The 21,792-nt window shown below is 42.8% G+C and overlaps 1 protein-coding gene across 1 annotated transcript in view; it reads right to left on the reverse strand.

Annotated features, from left to right (window-relative positions):
* Positions 1-21,047, reverse strand: part of LOC104095832 (uncharacterized) — a 61,133-nt gene extending 40,086 nt beyond the window's left edge. Inside the window, exons 1-2 of the mRNA XM_070192302.1 lie at positions 20,709-21,047; positions 20,507-20,616 (exon numbers count right to left, since the gene is read on the reverse strand). Coding sequence (XP_070048403.1) covers positions 20,507-20,605 — 99 coding nt within the window. The 5' untranslated portion in view covers positions 20,606-20,616; positions 20,709-21,047. The remainder of the gene's footprint in view (positions 1-20,506; positions 20,617-20,708) is intronic.
* Between the last annotated feature and the right edge of the window lie 745 nt (positions 21,048-21,792).

A 21,792-nucleotide genomic window follows, 5' to 3' on the forward strand; every position in this document is an offset into this window, starting at 1 on the left:
GTTATTGGAGAGGGGAAACCAACATTGTTAAGCTACTTGATGAATTGCGTGGATTGGAAAGGAGATGAGGGGTATTAAAGGAGGAGTTGCGAGGACGGGAGTTAAAAGCGTTGTTAGCAAGAGCATTGGAGGCACAAGAGTTGTGTTGGAGATACCGAAATAAAAAACAAGAATGAAATAGTTGAAGGGAAGGGATAACAGTACAAAATCTTTCACGGAAGGGCCAAAGTCCACAGAAGATATAATTGAAATTGCAAATTTCTAATCTATGGTTGGGAACTTGAAGGGAAAGTGTTAGTTTACAGCATGTATATAGTGTAGTATTGTCCTCTATTGGTAGAGGAGTAATATGTCCTTGTATAGTATAGCTATAAATAAGGACCTCTTGTATTGTATTGTTCATCTAATATCAATAACATATTTTCTCCCGTGCCTTCTCACATGGTATCAGAGCAATTGTGAGAGACTTATCGCTGTGCATAAATTCCAGCGATTCCGGGAAAGAGAAATCAGTACTTTTTTAAGGCTGTTTTATATCTGCTTCATTTCTGTCAGTGTTGTGCAAAATCCAACACTACCACAAGAGTCGTCACTGTCCGGCGACCAAACCCCAGTGAAAAGCTCCGGCAGCAGCCTCCTCCACGCGCCACCAGAAGCTCACGCGCGTAAGCTCACGCGCCGGCGCGTACGACCACATCCGGCCATTTTTTGAAAATCTTTCTTCAGAACAATTGGGTCGCCTGGTAATTCCGATCCTACCCCTACTGTTTTCATTTCATTCCGACAACTTTGAGTTTTTTTTCCGGCAGCTACAGTACTATTCCGACAGCTACAATAGATTCCGGCAGCTACAGTATTTCAGTATTCTGTTTCTGTGTTTTCATACACTGTTTCAGTGGATTACAGTTGATTTTTTCTCTTATTTGGTAATAATTTGCAACAATGTCTTTGGGATTTGATGCTTTTGGGTCTAGAAACATGAATTCTGGAAGCTCTAGTGCTATTATTACCTCGGAACCTTTAATGGGAGGTTCAAACTACTTAGCTTGGGCTTCATCTGTCGAGTTATGGTGTAGAGGTCAAGGTGTTCAAGATCATCTAATCAAACAGTCTAGCGATGGAGATGAAAAGGCAATAGCACTTTGGGCAAAAATCGATGCTCAGTTATGTAGCATCTTGTGGCGATCTATTGATTCCAAGTTGATGCCCTTGTTTCGTCCATTCCAGACATGTTATTTGGTTTGGGCAAAGGCACGCACCTTATACACTAATGACATATCTCGCTTCTATGATGTGATATCGCGGATGACAAACTTAAAGAATCAGGAATTGGATATGTCTACTTACTTGGGTCAAGTACAGGCAGTTATGGAGGAATTTGAGAAGTTGATGCCAGTTTCTGCTAGTGTGGAAAAACAACAAGAGCAGCGACAGAAGATGTTTCTCGTTCTTACCCTCGCTGGACTTCCTAATGATCTTGATTCAGTACGCGACCAGATTTTGGCTAGTCCGTCTGTCCCGACAGTTGATGAATTATTCTCTCGATTACTCCGCCTTGCTGCAGCACCAAGTCCACCAGTGATCTCATCACAGATACTTGATTCCTCTGTTCTTGCATCCCCAACAATGGATGTTCGGGCATCTCAAACTATGGAGCATAGACGAGGAGGAGGTCGTTTTGGAAGATCTAGACCCAAGTGTTCTTATTGTCACAAACTTGGACACACTCGTGAAATGTGCTATTCCTTACATGGTCGTCCACCAAAAAATGCTTACATTCCTCAGACCGAGACTCCAGGTAACCAAGGATTTTCTTTATCTAAAGAAGAATATAATGAGCTCCTTCAGTATCGAGCAAGTAAGCAGACATCTCCACAAGTAGCCTCAGTTGCTCAGACTGATACTTCTGTTACTGGTAATTCTTTTGCTTGTGTTTCCCAGTCTAGCACTCTTGGCCCATGGGTCATGGACTCCGGCGCTTCTGATCACATCTCTGGTAATATATCACTTTTGTCAAATATTGTATATTCACAGTCTCTTCCCACTGTTACTTTAGCCAATGGATGTCAAACTAAGGCAAAAGGAGTTGGACAAGCTAATCCCTTGTCTTCTATCACCCTAGATTCCGTTCTTAATGTCCTTGGCTGTCCTTTTAGTCTTGCATCTGTTAGTCGTTTGACTCGTGCCCTCCATTGTGGTATATATTTTATTGACGATTCTTTTATTATGCAGGACCGCAGTACGGGACAGACAATTGGTACAGGACGTGAATCAGAAGGCCTTTACTACCTTAACTCACTCAGTCCTTCCACAACATGTCTAGTTACAGATCCTCCAGATCTAATCCACAGACGTTTAGGACATCCGAGTTTATCCAAACTTCAGAAGATGGTGCCTAGTTTATCTAGTTTGTCTACATTAGATTGTGAGTCGTGTCAACTTGGGAAACATACCCGAGCCTCCTTTTCGCGTAGTGTTGAGAGTCATGCAGAGTCTGTCTTCTCCTTAGTTCATTCTGATATATGGGGTCCTATTAGAGTCAGTTCATCCTTGGGATTTCGTTATTTTGTCAGTTTCATTGATGATTATTCAAGATATACTTGGCTTTTCTTAATGAAAGATCGTTCTGAGTTATTTTCTATATTCTAGAGTTTCTGTGCTGAAATCAAAAACCAATTTGGTGTTTCTATTCGCATTTTTCGCAGTGATAATGCCTTAGAATATTTATCTTCTCAATTTCAGCAGTTTATGACTTCTCAAGGAATTATGCATCAGACATCTTGTCCTTATACCCCTCAGCAAAATGGGGTTGCTGAGAGAAAGAATAGGCACCTTATTGAGACAGCTCGCACACTTCTAATTGAATCTCGTGTTCCGTTGCGTTTTTGGGGCGATGCAGTTCTCACAGCTTGTTATTTGATTAATCGGATGCCTTCATCTCCCATCAAGAATCAGATTCCGCATTCAGTATTGTTTCCCCAGTCACCCTTATACTCTCTTCCACCTCGTGTTTTTGGGAGCACGTGTTTTGTTCATAACTTAGTCCCTGGGAAAGATAAGTTAGCTCCTCGTGCTCTCAAGTGTGTCTTCCTTGGTTATTCTCGTGTTCAGAAGGGATATCGTTGTTATTCTCCAGATCTTCGTAGGTACCTTATGTCAGCTGACGTCACATTTTTTGAGTCTAAACCTTTCTTTACCTCTGCTGACCACCATGATATATCTGAGGTCTTACCTATACCGACCTTTGAGGAGTTTACTATAGCTCCTCCTCCACCTTCGACCACAGAGGTTTCATCCATACCAACCGTTGAGGAGTCTAGTGTTGTTCCCCCTAGTTCCCCAGCCACAGGAACACCACTCTTGACTTATCATCGCCGTTTGCGTCCTCCATCAGGCCCAACTGGTTCTCGTCCTGCACCTGACCCTTCTCCTGCTGCGGACCCTGCTCCTAGTACACCGATTGCACTTCGGAAAGGTATACGGACCACACTTAACCCTAATCCTTATTATGTCGGTTTGAGCTATCATCGTCTGTCATCTCCCCATTATGCTTTTATATCTTCTTTGTCCTCGGTTTCCATCCCTTAGTCTACAGGTGAAGCGTTGTCTCATCCAGGATGGCGACAGGCTATGAGTGACGAGATGTCTGCTTTACATACAAGTGGTACTTGGGAGCTTGTTCCTCTTCCCTCAGGTAAATCTACTGTTGGTTGTCGTTGGGTTTATGCAGTCAAAGTTGGTCCCGATGGACAGATTGATCGACTTAAGGCCCGTCTTGTTGCCAAAGGATATACTCAGATATTTGGGCTCGATTACAGTGATACATTTTCTCTCGTGGCTAAAGTGGCTTCAGTCCGCCTTTTTCTATCCATGGCTGCGGTTCGTCATTGGCCCCTCTATCAGCTGTACATTAAAAATGTCTTTCTTCGCGGTGATCTTGAGGATGAGGTTTATATGGAGCAACCACCTGGTTTTGTTGCTCAGGGGAGTCTCGTGGCCTTGTATGTCGCTTGCGTCGGTCACTTTATGGTCTAAAGCAGTCTTCTCGAGCCTGGTTTGATAAGTTCAGCACGGTTATCCAGGAGTTTGGCATGACTCGTAGTGAAGCTGATCACTCTGTGTTTTATCGGCACTCTGCTTCAAGTCTCTGTATTTATCTGGTAGTCTATGTTGATGATACTGTTATTACTGGCAATGATCAGGATGGTATTACCAATCTAAAGCAGCATCTCTTCCAGCACTTCCAAACTAAGGATCTAGGCAGATTGAAGTACTTTCTAGGTATTGAGGTTGCCCAGTCTAGCTCAGGTATTGTTATTTCTCAAAGAAAATATGCTTTAGACATTCTTGAGGAGACGGGGATGATATGTTGCAGACCTGTTGACACTCCGATGGATCCGAATTCTAAACTTATGCCAGGACAGGGGGAGCCGCTTAGCGATCCTGTAAGCTATAGGCGGCTGGTTGGAAAATTAAATTATCTCACAGTGACTAGACCCGACATTTCTTATCCTGTGAATGTTGTAAGTCAGTTTATGAATTCTCCCTGTGATAGTTATTGGGATGCAGTTGTCCGCATTATTCGATATATAAAATCGGCTCCAAGAAAAGGGTTACTCTTTGAGGATCGGGGTCATGAGCAGATCATTGGATACTCAGATGCTGATTGGGCAGGATCACCTTCTGATAGACGTTCTACGTCTGGATATTGTGTTTTAGTAGGAGGAAATTTGGTGTCCTGGAAGAGCAAGAAACAGAATGTAGTTGCTCGGTCTAGTGCAGAAGCAGAATATCGAGCAATGGCTATGGCAACATGTGAGCTAGTCTGGACCAAACAATTGCTCAAGGAGTTGAAATTTGGTGAAATCAGTCGGATGGAACTTGTGTGCGATAATCAAGCTGCCCTTCATATTGCATCAAATCCGGTGTTCCATGAGAGAACTAAACACATTGAGATTGATTGTCACTTCGTCAGAGATAAGATACTTTCAGGAGAGATTGCTACAAATTTTGTGAGGTCGAATGATCAACTTGCAGATATTTTCACCAAGTCTCTCACTGGTCCTCGTATTGGTTATATATGTAACAAGCTCGGTACATATGATTTGTATGCACCGGCTTGAGGGGGAGTGTTAGTTTACAGCATGTATATAGTGTAGTATTGTCCCACATTGGTAGAGGAGTAGTATGTCCTTGTATAGTATAGCTATAAATAAGGACCTCTTGTATTGTATTGTTCATCTAATATCAATAACAGATTTTCTCCCGTGCGTTCTCACAGAAAGGAAGGGTTAGTCCAATTCTATTCAGCAGCTTCACTGAAAAACAAGACTTAGAGATCGACCTTCGATGGAATTCCTTTGTAGAGTGATGGGAAGGGATTTACTAACTCGAAACACTGTTTCAAATGGAGGAGATAAGACACCTTGACTAGATGGTTTCATCTAAGCTTTTTCTATCATTGTGGTATTATCATTATTGTATTGTGGTATTATCATTACTGTGGATGTCATGAAATGCTAATCAGTTTTATCATGCAGGATCAGCCACGAAGAGCCTATAATATATCTTTGTTGTACTTATCCGAAAGAAAAGTGGAGCGATGGAGGCTCAACCTATTCTTTTATTGGTGAATGTTCATCAAATAATTGCTAATCAAACCAATTATGGACAATCTCACATCCATATCTCAAAATACATTTGATGGGGGAAGGCGAATCTTAGTCATAGTCTTGATAGCAGAAGGGAAAATCGTAGGAGAGTTGTTCGCCAATATTGACATTGTGGAGATAGTAATGCAAGCAGTTAGTCCATTTATTTACCAAAACTCATACCCTTAAACAAATTCAAGAGAAAAATCCATTGAACGTGATTGCACGCCTTTTCAATTTCCAGCTTGCAATGTATCCTGGTCTTCTTTTGCCTAATCCTTGTGTCAAGGAACTCATTTCCAATAAAAGTTGAGTGATTTGTCTGTCTTCTTTTTTATAAAAACCGTCAATGATTTTTAGGTCTTTCTGAGAGTAGCTTGGACACAATCTTGTAGAAACTACCTATCAAGCTAATGGGTCTGTACTCTCTCACTTCTTCGGCTCACATCCTCTAATGCACCAGCCCTATGTAAGAGGTATTGAAACTTTTTTTCAAATTGGCCATTCCAGTGGAAATAATCTAGAGCTCTCATCAAATCCATTTGATTACATTCCAACATTTTTCATAAAAAACGTAATGCATCCACCAGGATTCGGAGTTTAATCACTTGAACACTTTTGGCTGACCCTTAACTTCATCTTTCTCAAATTCCCATTGTAGCATTTGTCATCCTCACCCGAGATAGCAGGAAGGCTCCCTTGATTTCAGAATGGTCTTTGTTGTTCGATTTACGAGTATAACTTTTCAAAGAAGCAAAGAAACTCTTTGCAAATAGTCTACTCATCTATTTCCACATTAACCACAAGTCTGTCGATATGATTATGACGTTTAAGTGTGTTGACCATTTTGCGGGAAAAAACAATGTTCTTGTCCCCATAATTTGAGCCAAGGACATCTGGATTTCTGATTACAAGAGATTTATTCCGCTTCGGCAATACCCTTCAGATCCATTAGTAGATCAGTCTAAAAGGTCGTCTAATTGTTGAATGGCCTTTAAGACTATATTCTTTCTGTTTCCAAGAAACCCAAAACTAATAATATCCCACTCCTTCAGCTTGTTTTTTAGCATCATCAGTTTGATAGAAGAAAATGTAACTGAACGACCTTGGCATCCATCAGCCACGTACTGGGTTCATTGTCTATTAAACCAAGACTTCTACATCAAGATTATATGTGTTTTGTTAATCGGCAGTTCACCAAATTAAAAGAGGAATTATTGCATAGATATTTTGGCTTCACATAAGTTACCACCGACCGGAAAGCAGTAGACTGTCATTTTGGTCTACGAATGCCATTTATGATATGAAAATCTATTACAAACTTTGGTACCTGAAGAGATGTGACATTGAAAAGTCTGATGGTTCTAGGGAGTAATTAGCTGCGCGGTTTGCTTTATAATGGTAATAATTGGAGTAATTCAAACGCTAAGAATGCATATTTAAAAAAAAAAGGGCAGCCCGGTGCACTAAGCTCCCGCTATGCGCGGGGGAAGAGCCGGAAAAGAATTGTGGAGTGAGAGAGGCTCGAACTCTCGACCTCAGGATAACCTCAGAAGCTATGAGACCTACGCGCATAACTAAAAATCAAAAATGAAAATGAGGGTATATCTAAAAGAAAAAAGGAAAATGAGGAGTGAGTGCATAACTAAAAGACAGCTCTGAATCCATTATAACAAGTTCACATCTCTGCAAAACATCTTACATATGAAAATGAGGAATGGAAGAAAAGGAAACGATGAAATTGAAAGCTAGGAACTAAAGGAACATTGCAAAGAGAAAATGCATGAACACAACTTAATAAGAATTAATAGGAATTTCATTGAATGGCTCAGAACTCCAAGGCAGGTTGGAGCTAAACTTCCCGTGTCCTCTAATGACTAACTCACTTTGGACTTGTCAACTTCGTCCAACTCCACCACAACGCCAAATACATATCAACTTAAGATTCCTTCCAATACCTACTATAATACATGTCAGAATGCAAAGGAGTCATATAACCTGAGCTAAACCTGACCAAGTTTCAGAAGATTATCCATTCTTTTACATTGGTTGTACTGCAGAACTTCACTTTCTCTTCTTATTCTTCCTCGAGAGATTGTTGGCCACCGATTGAACTGAATGCAGACAAAAACACACACAGAAAGAGAGAAAGAGAGAGATAGAGAGAGAGAGTGCTGTGTTCTTGTACTGAAATTCCAGACCTATAGGTTCCTTGAGGCGTGATGCACATATGATTTTCTTTTTAGGTTAACGGTGTAGACGCTATTAGAGTTTTAATAGCCTGTTTGGCCAAGCTTCTCAAGAGGCCAAAAGTGCTTTTTTTCTCAAAAGCATTTTTTTTTCCTAACTTGAGGCGTTTGGCCAAGCTTTTTGGGGGGAAAAAAATGCTTTTGGGAAGAAGCAGAAGCAGTTTCTGAGAAGCGGAAAAAAGTAGCTTCTTCCAAAAAGCAGAAGCAGTAGCAGTTTTGACTTTTCTTCTTACCAAAAATACCCTTATAGTATATACCAAAATAATCGTTAAACCTAATACTTAGGATATTAATGTATAAATGTTTCTTATTATTTTTAAGATAGTTTTCTAATATATAGTGACTTTAGGGGTGAATGCTTTTATATTTGTTGAATAATTTTTAATATATTTAACTTATATTAAAAGTATTAAGTACTTTTAAATTTTATTTTCATATTTTACTTAAATAAAATGAAAAAATTTAATTATTGCCTGTAATAACAAATTTTTAAGATTATTTATTTGCTTATAATATTAACTATTAAGTAAATTTATTCACGTCCTTATTTGTAATTTGATACTTAAAAGCACTTTCTGAAAAGCTTGGTCAAACACAAATTATTGCTCAAAAGTGCTTTTCCGAGTGATTAGCCAAACACAAACTGCTTCTCTCCAAAAGCACTTTTGAAATAAGCATTTCTCAAAATAAGCTGATTTCTCCAGCTTGGCCAAACAGGCTATAAATAGTATAAGAAAACTCCCTGGGCGACTTTGATTCAACGATTAAGGTAGTATAACGCGTAATGCATGGTAGGCGCACATCATGAGTTCGAATCCTAGCTAGTAAACTGTGTCTTGTATTTAAGTTTGTGTGTGTATACACACATATGCATGTATATACACATACACGTACATTATACGTATATATGTACATAGAGACAGCTGCTAAGAATGCAAGAACCTCAAATAAGATACTTCTCGTTGTCCTGTCACGGCTCATCACATCAAAACAATAAACACCACAAATTCGAAAAAAGACTTAAAGTATGTTGTATACGGTCAAAACCGGGTTCGCCTCTTGTGCGACTAATCGAGACTGGAAAATAGTAGGTTAAAGTTCAACCTCAAATTATATCAAACCGAGGTGTGAAGCTATATCATTAAACTCGAGACCATGTCATCGAACAAAATCGAGATCAGATGAGATCGAGGGAAATTTACCAAGCCGAATAATAGAAGGACGAAATATCCGCGATTGGTTGTAGATCACAGCGGAAATCTCAACACGTATCAAGGATAGGCCGATTGATTAGCAAATCATGAGATTTCTTACCTTGTATAGAATTGTATCAAGAGTAGGAGTCCCTTACTATATAAAGGGAGTCTGATCATTTGTAAGGGGACACATTACGCAACATAAAGCAATATACTATCATTTTTTAGCTTTTATCATCTTGTTATTCTGTTCATACATTAGTTGAGACATCTCTCGGATCAAGGGTGATCGAACTCGAGGGCCAAGGCTGTTCGATTTGATAAACAGTTTGGCATAAGGCTGCTCGATTCGTGTGGTTTGCATTAATTCTTTTATCGTCAATTTCAATTTTAATCTGTTTCCTCAATTTGTATCAAGTTATATCACGTATCCTTAAAACCGCGTATAAATTCAATCGTTTGTATCAAGTTATATCACGTATCCTTAAAGCATATAAATTCAATTGTTATCCGATTTTTAGGGTAAACAGTTTGGCGCCCACCGTGAGGCTAAGGATAATAGTGATTACATGTTACAAACTTTCATAAACACACACTATTTTACACTTGTTCTTTGGAGTATCTTTGATTCCAGGACCAAAATGTCGAACTCTCAGTCAACACCCCTACACGTGGACAATGATTTCGGTCACCACGACGAAAATGATAACCTAGCACCAGGGAACGACATACCTCCAGTTGGCCTCGATGGAGTTCCGGCTGTAGATCCAATTGACGTCAGCTCGCATGTAGCCATCAATGCAAATTTGGTGGTCGATCCCGAGAGCAGCATCCGTAGAGACATTCGATCAGCCGCTCAAAGCACATGTGGCGGCGAAGAGGGCGGGATCAGCCTACGGGTGATCTTCGAAATGTTGCAGGCTCAACAAACAGCGATAGCCCAGCTCCAAAACCAGAATCATCCACCGAGCAGGATCGAGCCCGAGCCGTCCCAGGAAGTTGTCCATAGGGTCGAATCGGTTTCAAGGAAATCAAACGAGAAGGAATCGGGGGCCGATCCTGCAATCATGAAGATGCTCGAAGAACTGACAAAACGAGTTGAGTCGGGGTAAAAGAAGATCGAGGCAAACGACAAGAAGGTGGAAACTTATAACTCCAGGGTCGATCAAATCCCGGGGGCACCACCAATATTGAAGGGTCTGGATTCCAAAAAGTTCGTGCAAAAACCCTTCCCCCCGAGCGCGACTCCCAAACCGATTCCCAAGAAGTTCCGCATGCCCGAGATTCCTAAATACAATGGAACGACCGACCCTAACGAGCATGTCACCTCTTACACATGTGCTATCAAAGGGAATGATCTAAAGGATGACGAGATCGAATCTGTCTTGGTAAAGAAATTTGGGGAAACCCTGTCAAAGGGAGCTATGATATGGTACCACAATTTACCACCTAACTCTATTGATTCGTTTGTTATGCTTGCAGATTCTTTAGTAAAGGCACATGCTGGGGCCATCAAGGTCGAAACCAGGAAGTCGGACCTTTTCAAGGTAAGGCAGAAGGACAACGAAATGCTCAGAGAATTCGTGTCTCGATTCCAAATGGAACGAATGGATCTGCCACCGGTCGCCGATGATTGGGTTGTTCAAGCTTTCACCCAAGGACTCAATGTTCGAAGTTCAGTGGCTCCGCAGCAGTTGAAGCAGAATTTGATAGAATACCGGTTGTTACTTGGGCCGATGTGCACAATCGGTATCAATCAAAGATCAGGGTCAAAGATGACAGCTTGAAGCTCTATCCGGGTCCGTTTATCCTATTAGGCCCATTGATAGAATCAAGAGGGACATTGACCGAGAACCAAGGTTGAACAAGGATCGGTATCAGCCGTATAATGGAGATCGTAGGAGCAGCAGATCTGGGCGAAATCCTGTACGAAATAAAAGGAGGAGTGATCGAGGCCAGAGCTCTCGAGGGCTTATGAGTAAGAACGGCTTCGACAGGCCTATCGGACCTAAAGAGGCACCACGATTAACAGAATATAACTTTAATGTTGACGCAGCCGGCATCGTATCGGCTATCGGACGCATCAAAGATACCAAATGGCCTCGACCTTTACAAACCGATCCACCCCAGAGAAATCCCAACCAAATGTGCAAATATCATGGCACCCATGGCCACAGAACATAAGATTGTCGACAGTTGAGAGAAGAAGTAGCCAGGTTATTCAACGACGAGCACCTACGGAAGTTTCTGAGTGATCGAGCCAAGAATCATTTCAGAAATAGGGATTCCAATAAACAAAACGAGCAAGAAGAACCTCAACACGTCATTCATATGATTATCGGAGAGGTCGATGTTCCCCAAAGTCCGATGTTAAAACGCACCAAGGTGTCAATCACGAGGGAGAAAGGAACTCGGGACTACATACCAGAAGGAACCTTATCTTTCAACGACGAGGATGCAGAAGGAATCATACAGCCCCATAATGATGCACTGGTAATATCCGTACTGATGAATAAAACTCGAGTTAAGCGTGTGTTAATTGATCCAGGTAGTTCGGCCAACATCATTCGATTAAGGGTCGTAGAACAACTCGGCCTACAGGACGAAATCGTGCCCGCGGCTCGAGTGCTAAACGGATTCAACATGGCTTGTAAAACTACTAAGGGAGAAATAACATTACCAGTGAACGCAGTCGGGACCATCCAGGAGACCAAGTTTTATGTGATCGAAGGGTACATGAGATATAACGCCCTGTTCGGGAGACCGTGGATCCACAACATGAGGGTTGTGCCCTCGACCCTTCACCAGGTGCTAAAATTCCCAACACCATAAGGGATTAAAACAATCTATGGGGAGCAGTCCGCCGCGAAGGAAATGTTTGCCATCGATGAAGTAATTCCAATATCGACACTCTCATCGACAAAGGAGTCAGATTCGAAAGCAAAACAGGAAGCCAAATAGCAATCACAGATGTCGGCCTCGACCCAACTAGATAAGCATGGGACTGACGAAGACGATGATTATGGGGTACCTCGATCCTCCATTGTCCCCGATGATTCCGACGCTACCAAATCAACGGTCGAAGAGCTGGAGCAGGTCATACTGATCGAACATCTGCCCGATCAAAAGGTATACCTAGGCACGGGGTTAACTCCCGAGCTTAGAAAAAAACTCATTCAATTTCTTATAGCTAACATGGATTGTTTTGCTTGGTCCTATCTCGACATGACAGGAATCCCACCAGAGATCATCACTCATAAACTGAGCTTGGACCCGAAATTCCATCAGGTGAAGCAGAAAAGGAGACCCCAGTCCGAGATCAAGCATGCCTTCATCAAAGCGAGGTAACTAAACTCCTTAAAATATGGTCCATCCGGGAAGTCAAATACCCCGAATGGCTAGCAAACATAGTAGTAGTCCCTAAGAAAGGGAACAAACTAAGAATGTGTGTGGATTACAAAGATTTAAATAAGGCATGTCCCAAGGACTCTTTTCCTTTGCCTAACATCGATCGCATGATTGATGCCACGGCCGGCCACGAGATCCTCAGTTTTCTCGATGTCTATTCTGGGTACAACCAAATACGAATGAACCCGGATGATCAGGAAAAGACCTCCTTCATCACTAAGTATGGCACATACTGCTATAATGTAATGCCATTTGGATTAAAAAATGCTGGTGCCACTTACCAACGCCTAGTAAACCGGATGTTCGAAAAACAAATAGGGAAATCTATGGAAGTTTACATTGATAACATGTTAGTTAAGTCCCTGCGAGCAGAGGACCATTTGAAGCATTTGCAGGAAACCTTCAGTATATTGAGGAAGTACAACATGAAATTGAATACGGAAAAATGCGCGTTCGGAGTCGGGTCAGGTAAATTTCTCGGATTCATGGTATCTAACCGAGGAATCGAGATCAACCCCGACAAGATCAAAGCTATCGAGGATATCACGGTAGTGGACAATGTGAAGGTCGTGCAGAGGCTAACCGGGCACATAGCCGCCCTGGGGCGATTCATCTCGAGGTCCTCCGATAAGAGTCATCGATTTTTCTCATTGATGAGGAAGAAAAATAACTTCACATGGACTCCGGAATGCCAACGGGCCCTGGAAGAACTTAAGCAATACTTGTCGAGCCCGCCACTGCTTCACACGCCGAGGGCAGACGAACAACTATACTTATATTTGGCAGTATCGGAGATAGCGGTAAGTGGAGTCCTAGTTCGGGAAGAACAAGGTACGCAATTTCCGATTTATTATGTTAGCCTGGCCTTAGGTGAGGCCGAAACAAGATATCCCCACCTAGAAAAATTGGCGCTCGCTTTGTTGAGCGCCTCTAGGAAACTGAAAATTACTTTCAATGCCACCCTATATGTGTTGTGACAACTTACCCATTGCGAAATATAATGCATAAACCCGAACTATCGGGACGATTGGCCAAATGGGCCGTGGAAATCAGCGGATACGATATCGAATATCGACCCCGAACAGCCATTAAGTCTCAAATCTTGGCAGATTTTGTGGCCAACTTCACGCAGGCCCTAATACCCGAGGTCGAAAGAGAGTTGTTGGTAAACTCGGGAACACCCTCGGGAATCTGGACCCTCTTTACGGACGGTGCATCGAACGCAAAAGGGTCCGGACTTGCCATCGTACTGAAGCCACCCACGGGCAACGTGGTTAGACAATCCATTAGAACTATGAAGCTGACTAACAACGAGACCGAATATGAGGCCATGATTGCAGGTCTCGAGCTAGCCAAAAGCTTGGGGGCGGAGGTGATCGAAGCTAAGTGCGACTCCCTCCTTGTGGTGAATCAGGTTAACAGAACGTTAGAAGTCGGAGAAGAACGAATGCAAAGGTACCTAGATAAGTTACAAGTGACATTACATCGGTTTAAAGAATGGACTTTGCAGCACGTGCCTCGAGATCAAAATAGCGAGGTTGATGCCCTCGCAAACTTAGGGTCGTCGGTCGAGGACGACGAGCTCAACTCAGGGACCGTTGTGCAACTCACGAGATCGGTAGTCGAAGAAGGTCACGCCGAGATAAATTCCACAAGCTTAACCTGAGATTGGAGAAATAAATACGTAGAATATTTGAAAACCGGGAAACTTCCCTCAGATCCAAAAGAATTGAGGGCCCTGCGCACAAAGGCAGCCCGATTCACCTTGTCCGAAGACGGAATCTTGTTCAGAAGAATGTTCGATGGCCCACTAGCAATATGTCTGGGACCAGGAGATACCGAGTATGTTCTGAGGGAAGTTCATACCGAGTATGTTCTGAGGGAAGTTCACGAGGGCACTTGTGGAAATCATTCAGGCGTCGAATCATTGGTTCAAAAGGTAATCAGAGCAGGATATTACTGGATCGACATGGAAAAAGATGCGAAAGAGTTTATTCGAAAATGTGACAAATGCCAAAGATATGCTCCAATGATTCACCAACCTGGGGAACTGCTGCATTCAGTCTTGTCACCATGGCCATTCATGAAGTGGGGAATGGACATCGTTGGCCCTCTTCCATGGGCACCAGGTAAGGCTCAATTTATCTTATTCATGACTGACTATTTTTCTAAGTGGGTTAAAGCACAGGCATACGAGAAGGTTAGGGAGAAGGAAGTCATAGACTTCATTTGGGACGACATCATATGTCGGTTCGGGATGCCATCCGAAATTGTTTGTGACAATGGAAAACAGTTTATCGGCAGCAAAGTGACCAAGTTTCTCGAAGATCATAAGATCAAAAGAATCTTATCGACACCGTATCACCCTAGCGGGAACGGGCAAGTCGAATCGACCAACAAAACCTTAAGAAGAGGTTAACCGACGCCAAAGGGAAATGGAAGGAGATCCTACCCGAAATCCTTTGGGCATACCGCACGACTGCGAAATCTAGTACCGGGGCTACTCCGTTTTCATTGGTTTATGGCGCCGAAGCCTTAATACCGGTCGAAGTCGGGGAACCAAGTATCAGATACCGATATGCAACAAAGGAGTCAAATGACGAGGCCATGAATACGAGCTTAAAACTATTGGATGAAAGGCGTGAGGTCGCCCTTGTTCGATTGGCTGCCCAAAAACAACGGATCGAGAGGTATTACAATCGAAGGGCCAACCTTCGATACTTTAATGTCGGGGACTTAGTGCTAAGGAAAGTCACCCTAAACACCCGGAATCCGAACGAAAGGAAATTAGGTCCGAACTGGGAAGGACAGTACCAGATTCTCGAGGTCACCGGGAAAGGATCCTATAAGCTCGGAATGATGAACGGAGAACAACTATCGAGCAATTGGAATATATCCCACCCAAAACGATATTACTGCTAAGGTACGACCCCATTTAATTTCCTTTTTATTTCAGACTAACACTTGCAGGTGATCAACAAGAAGCGGCATGAAGTTTTTAGGTCTGAAAGCACGCATTGCACTCTTTTTTCCTTAGACCGATTTTGTCCCAAATGGGTTTTTCGGCAAGGTTTTTAACGAGGCAACAATGGATCGTGCTAACTTAGAATCAAGTCAATCACGAATCGGTATCGAAGGTCAAATCAACAATATTTGAGGTCCCTCTACAATCAACCTCGAATACTGGGGGGAGGGAGGGGGAGTATTACCCTCGGATATGCATTATCTTCGGATATCAACTTTAGCGAGGAAATTACTTCGTAAAGGAAGGGTCTCGATAGGTAGGATTTATTGTAAGGGCCAAACCGTCAAACGAACCGTGCCCATATTGATTACTCGAACCCTGGCATAAAACATGTACGCATGTATGACTGCTTTGCACAAGAATAAAGAGAAGTACTTTCCTTGCAATCATCTTATGTTTTAAAAAATTTCCTCTTTACATCCCTTAAAGAGTTTCGTACTTCCGATCTCCTGAAAATAACGAGCCCAAGGGCAGTCTATAACCGGAATACGAACGGCCACTCCCTCACTCGGGACCGCCGTCCAAAAAACTCGAACAGGCCCAAGTCACTAGGCCTCGGGGGCATAAGACCTACTAAGCAACTCACCGGTTTTTAAAGGCCACGGCCACCCCACTCGAAGACTGTTATCTTGGGCAAGTCCGGATAGCTCGGGAAAACAAGTCCAATGGGCAGCTCCCGAACTAAAAGTCTACGGCCAAATTCACACGGCTCAAAGACGTCCGAAGCCTGTAACAAAAACTACGCCTTCGAAAAAGAAAATTTTTCACAACCGGTTCTAAAGGCTACCCTCGGCAAACTACAATCTCGGCTACCTACTTAGGGAAAAGGTTCCGGTACCACCGAACCCCCCAATACACCTTAAAACAAAGTAGGGCAAAGGCAAGGTTTGTTTGAACTTTCAAACACAGCCTAAATTACTTTATGTTAAGGTGTTTCGGCCCTTATGAATACAAGTAATAAAGTAAAGGAAAAATTTGAAAGTCAAAGGGGAAAGAAAGCCTTGTATATATAATCTTTTTTACAAAGGCCAGAATGGCCCGATCTAGAAATGTACAATGGCCAAAGCGACCTCAAAAAGATGCAAAACGCAAAAAATAAAAACATCTAAAGGCCTAAGTGTCCTAAGCGGCCTGGTCCTCATCGGAGGTAGCGTCTTCATCCTCTGGGTCTTCCCCACCTTCAGATTCAGTTAAGCTCTCGAAGTATTCCTCGGGAAAAGCCAGCTTCCGAGCCCTGGCTTCTTCTACCTTTGCATTCTCGATTTCCGCCAGTATGTCAAAGCCCTGAGCATGGACTCCCTCGAGGGCTTCCCTTCGAGCTTCCCACCTTGCATGATCTACCATGCTCTTGGCCTGTGCCTGAATAGCTTCGACGTCAACCTTGAATTGGGCCACTTTAGCATTGGCCTTGGTACTGGCCACGGCCACCTGAGATTTGGCCGCCTCGAGCTCCGTGGCCAAGCTCTCTTGGCCAGAAACAGCCGAGTTAAGCTCAGATTGGAGCTCCTCGATCCTCTTGGCCTGCACCGAGATCTTCTCCTTTGCAGCCCGAAGCTGAGCCTCGGTCGACGCCAGTTGCGCTTGGACAACTTCCTTTTGCGAGGTTATGAGGTCCATATTTTTCTTGAACTCCTCGGCCTCAGTTTGTATCGTGTCTATCTGCGCTTGGAGCTGCCCGATTTGTCCAAGCCTTTGTCGAACCTGCAGGATCGGATCGTTAGCCATTGAGTCCAGTTCGTCGTCACTATCTTCAAGTACTCGATTTACCTGTTCGGCCCACTCGGTACGCTCCTTCCGAGTCACTTCTAACTCGGTCTGAAGCTTCTCACTCAGAAGCTTATAAGTATCCTTTTCTCGGTGAGCTCCCGAACCTCAGCCTCGTGTTGGGTTAACTCCTCCCGGATTCGGAGGAAAGCCTCATGGTGCAATACCAAGGCCTGCAAGCGTAAAGAAAGGTCTTAGGATTATTTACAACTTCAAATTTAAAATAAATAATAGAGTGACACTCGAAGTTACCCGATTCAAAGCATGTTGGGCTTCATTAAATAGGTAAGGCGCTTCCACCGCGTCCGTCACGGCTTGGTCCTCTTCGGTCACCAAGCAACTAAGGTAGATAGCAACTCCCACGGGGGCAGAAAAAACCTGGGCATCCTCCGGGACAGAGAAAACTATCGACCGCCTGCAGTCAGGGTTAACACTTGGGCCGGGAACCGATCCACCAGTTTCGGGCTCGATGAAGACCCACTGGCACCCGATGATGGTACCCTCCTTGGCACCGATAAGTCACCAAGCCCGGTGACATCTTCTGAGGCAGTGGACTCTAACCCATCCAAGAAGTTGTGGATATCAGTCGCATACCGGCCTCGCGTATCATGGCGTCTGAGATCTGAGGGGACCCGGTAAGGTCGACCGCCCCAAGCTCGTCCCTCGGGGCACCTCCCTCTGCCCGAGAAGTGTCGGCCCCGATCTCTCTCTCGACCTCCCTGGCCTGAGGCAAAGCAACCGCACCTCGTTCCGATTCGCAGGTACCGGCCAATGCCTTCTCAACGGCCTCCTCAGTTCGAGGCAAAGCGGTCTGCACCCGAGCCACTAGCTCAGAGTTATCTTTTTCTTCTTCTTCGGACTCATCCCTCAGTCGGCGGATCGAGTCCGATGGGAGGGCGCTGGTACTTTCCTTAGCTTTACGCGCCAGCCTCCTCTTTGGTTTTTTCTTCTCCGAGTCCAGAGGGCTCGGGGCCCTTTTCCTCTTCTTCTCGACACCTTGCCTCGGAGCAGGGGACTCGAGAGGCACATCCTCACCCTCAAATGGAGGCCTCATAGCAACGTCCTTGGGGAGACCTACAAAAAAATAGAGTCGATAACAATTCGACAGCACAAGGTTAAAGTCAAAACCTTATCAAACCAGAAAAGGAAACTTACCATGATTACGGGCCTCCCACCGATCCTTCGATAATTCCATCCAAGCACGCTCGGAATATGGTCTTTGTGACACAAGGTCCTCGACCCATTCCTTGAGTTGGGGAACCACATACGGCATCTGGGCCACAGTTGCAACACCAAAAACACCCATAAAAAGGAGATAAGAGGAGAAACAATAGATTAAATCTTCAAGGCAAAGTAATACTTACGTTTCATGTTCCATTTCTCGGGAAATGGCATGTCCTCGGCAGGGATCAAATCTGAAGTCTTTATTCGAACAAAACGGCCCATCCAACCTCGATCCCGAGCCTCATCTATACTCGAGAACAGGGCCCTACTGGCCCGGCGAGCAAGCTTGACTAGCCCCCCTCGATAGAGTCGGGTACTGTAGAGACGCACAAGGTGATCGAGGGTGAAGGAACACCCTTCGATTTTGTTTACGAAGAATCGATGGAGAATCACTATTCTCTAGAACGAAAGGTGAATCTGGCCAAGAGTCACATCGTACCTCTTGCAGAAAGCAATAATGATCGGGTCTAAGGGACCCAACGTGAAGGGGTAAGTGTAAACACTTAAAAAACCCTCCACGTGGGTAATGATTGACTCCTCAGGCAAAGGCACCACCACATGTTTATTGGCCCAGTTGCAATCTTCTTTAACCTTGGTGAGGAGATCATCGGTGATTGTACATATGTACCTCGAAACCGGCTCGCATCGACCCGGTACCGAGGAAGTTTTTTCAATCTTAAAATCGGCAACGGTCGGGCACCCTGCAGAAACGAACTCCTCAGGGTGTCGTTCCGCCGCAGCCACGTCGCCGGCGGGCCATGATGAAGAGGCGGCCTCCTTTCGCAGGACAGTCTTAGAAGTTTTCGTCATTGTAGAACAGAAGAAAAGGAAATTAGGAAGGTATGTTTAGCGGTTTGCTAAAAACTCAAGAAATTTGGGTGCAAGAGTTGGAAGCAAAGGGATTTTTGAAGAACAAGAATAGGAGGAGTTTTGAACGTAATGTTTGAATAAATGAAAGTTAGGGTATTTATAGCTTGCTGATGACAGTTCAGAACCCATAGTGGCCGACCAGCAACTGACAGGCATTTAATGCCTTGGTAACTGGGCCGACGGGACGTTTCGATATCCGTTTGTCGCTTACGTCATGGCCCATCGAGAGGGGATTCAGAAGTTCATATCGTTTCTCGTCATCTTCTTTCCGAGAAACGAGGGGACTATCTGTATACGGTCAAAACCGGGTTCGCCTCTTAAGCGACTAATCGAGACTGAAAAATGGTAGGTTAAAGTTCAACCTCGAATTATATCAAACTGAGGTGCGAAGCTATATCGTTAAACTCGAGACCATGTCATTGAACAAAATCGAGATTAGACGAGATCGAGGGAAATTTACCAAGCCAAATAACAGAAGGACGAAATATCCGCGATCGGTTGTAGATCACGGCGGAAATCTCGGCACGTATCAAAGATAGGCCGATTGATTAGCAAATCATGAGATTTCTTACCTTGTATCGAATTGTATCAATAGTAGGACTCCCCTACTATATAAAGGGGGTCTGATCATTTGTAAGGGGACACATTACGCAATATAAAGCAATATACTATCATTTTCTAGCTTTTATCATCTTGTAATTATGTTCATACATCAGTTGAGACATCTCTCGGATCAAGGGTGATCAAACTCGAGGGTCAAGACTGTTCGATTTGATAATCAGTTTGGCATAAGGTTGCTCGATTCGTGTGGTTTACATTAATTCTTTTATCGCCAATTTCAATTTTAATATGTTTCCTTAATTTGTATCAAGTTATATCACGTATCCTTAAAACCGCGTATAAATTCAATCGTTTGTATCAAGTTATATCGCGTATCCTTAAAACCGCGTATAAATTCAATTGTTATCCGATTTTTAGGGTAAACATATGTCATCTGGATAACTGTATCGAAAGAGACAATTAAAGATCACATGGATGATGCTCCTAGAAAAATGCAAATGCGAAGCAAATTACGATAAACGAGATAATTGCAGATGAAAGAGCAAGGCAAAGAATGACCTTAGTGTCATCGGCATCATTTAAAACATAAGTCAACCTCTTCTCCTTCCGAGCCCGCACCGAATTGGATGTGTTGCCTGCACTTGCTACACGGTGCATCGCAGATATCCCTAGAAACCAACCAAACGGACTTCAATGTTCTGTTTGTGTTATAAGTTCCAACAAATAATTTGTAATTCAGAAGAAGAAGAAGAAAATCGACCTACGTCATTAAAATCGCCCGCTTTCAGTCAGTAGAAACCCTTCTGCTCCTTGCTGGAATTCTTTTCAGGTATATCGACTAAATTCCATTTGTCTTCACAGTTGAGAATGAAAGCAGATTAAATTATTGGTAGCTTTGATGGTTTTGGGATGAAATGATCTTTTCAATTCTTTTTCCTTTTTACCTTCTCCTCTTTCTCAAAGTCAAACACAAAACCTTGTCAATTTCTCATTTAACCACAGATTATTTCAAACGGTGACATTATTCACTCCAACTTTGGATGGGGCACCACATAAACAAGTAAGTACATGATTTTGAAACTAAAGTTAATTGTTGAATTTAATTATTTTGTTGGTTTGGATGTATTGTAATAAAATAAAATGTGTATATATATTGAGGTGGGCATTACTTTCTAACAAGGTACTATTCCTTAAATCTGCATAATTTCTTTTTTCTAAAAGTTAGATTTCAACTCAAAAGAGACCTAACCTCAAAATAGACACTTATATTTGCACTAGTTTGTATTTCTGAACCCTCCACTCTCATGTTCCACGGGATTTTATTTGGACTCAACTTGATTAACATAAGTATTTTGAATGCATCTAATCGTGTGTGTCACCTAATCGTGTTAATGTATTATTCATGTTAGATAAAAATATTCCATTTCATTATTATTTTTACAAAATTATTTTAAGAAAAATCTTAACTTCAGCCATTTTCTCTTTCTTCTCATAAACAACTTTACTATCTCACCTCAAGTTAAATCTCCTTTCTCAAACTTTTTCATATCTATGAAATGCTCAAACTTTTTCAAGTCATTTTTATTTATCTTGTGTGAATATGGAAAGATACTCATTCATAGGTCTGAGCTCTACATCTATAAATTAAAAGGTCTGGATGCTAACCTTTGCAATTAGTTGTTAGAATCAACATGTCTTTGAATTGTTGATTTGAAAAAATGAAAATCATTCTTATTGAACAATTATGATACTTCTCAAAATTCAATTTTTTTTTATTAAAAATATTACTATTTTTGTTTAGTAAGATGTCAAAGTGGATGATTGACTCATTCCATACTAGAAAC

This window comes from Nicotiana tomentosiformis, chromosome 12 (genome assembly GCF_000390325.3).
Source record: "Nicotiana tomentosiformis chromosome 12, ASM39032v3, whole genome shotgun sequence".
Classification (NCBI taxonomy): Eukaryota; Viridiplantae; Streptophyta; class Magnoliopsida; order Solanales; family Solanaceae; genus Nicotiana; species Nicotiana tomentosiformis.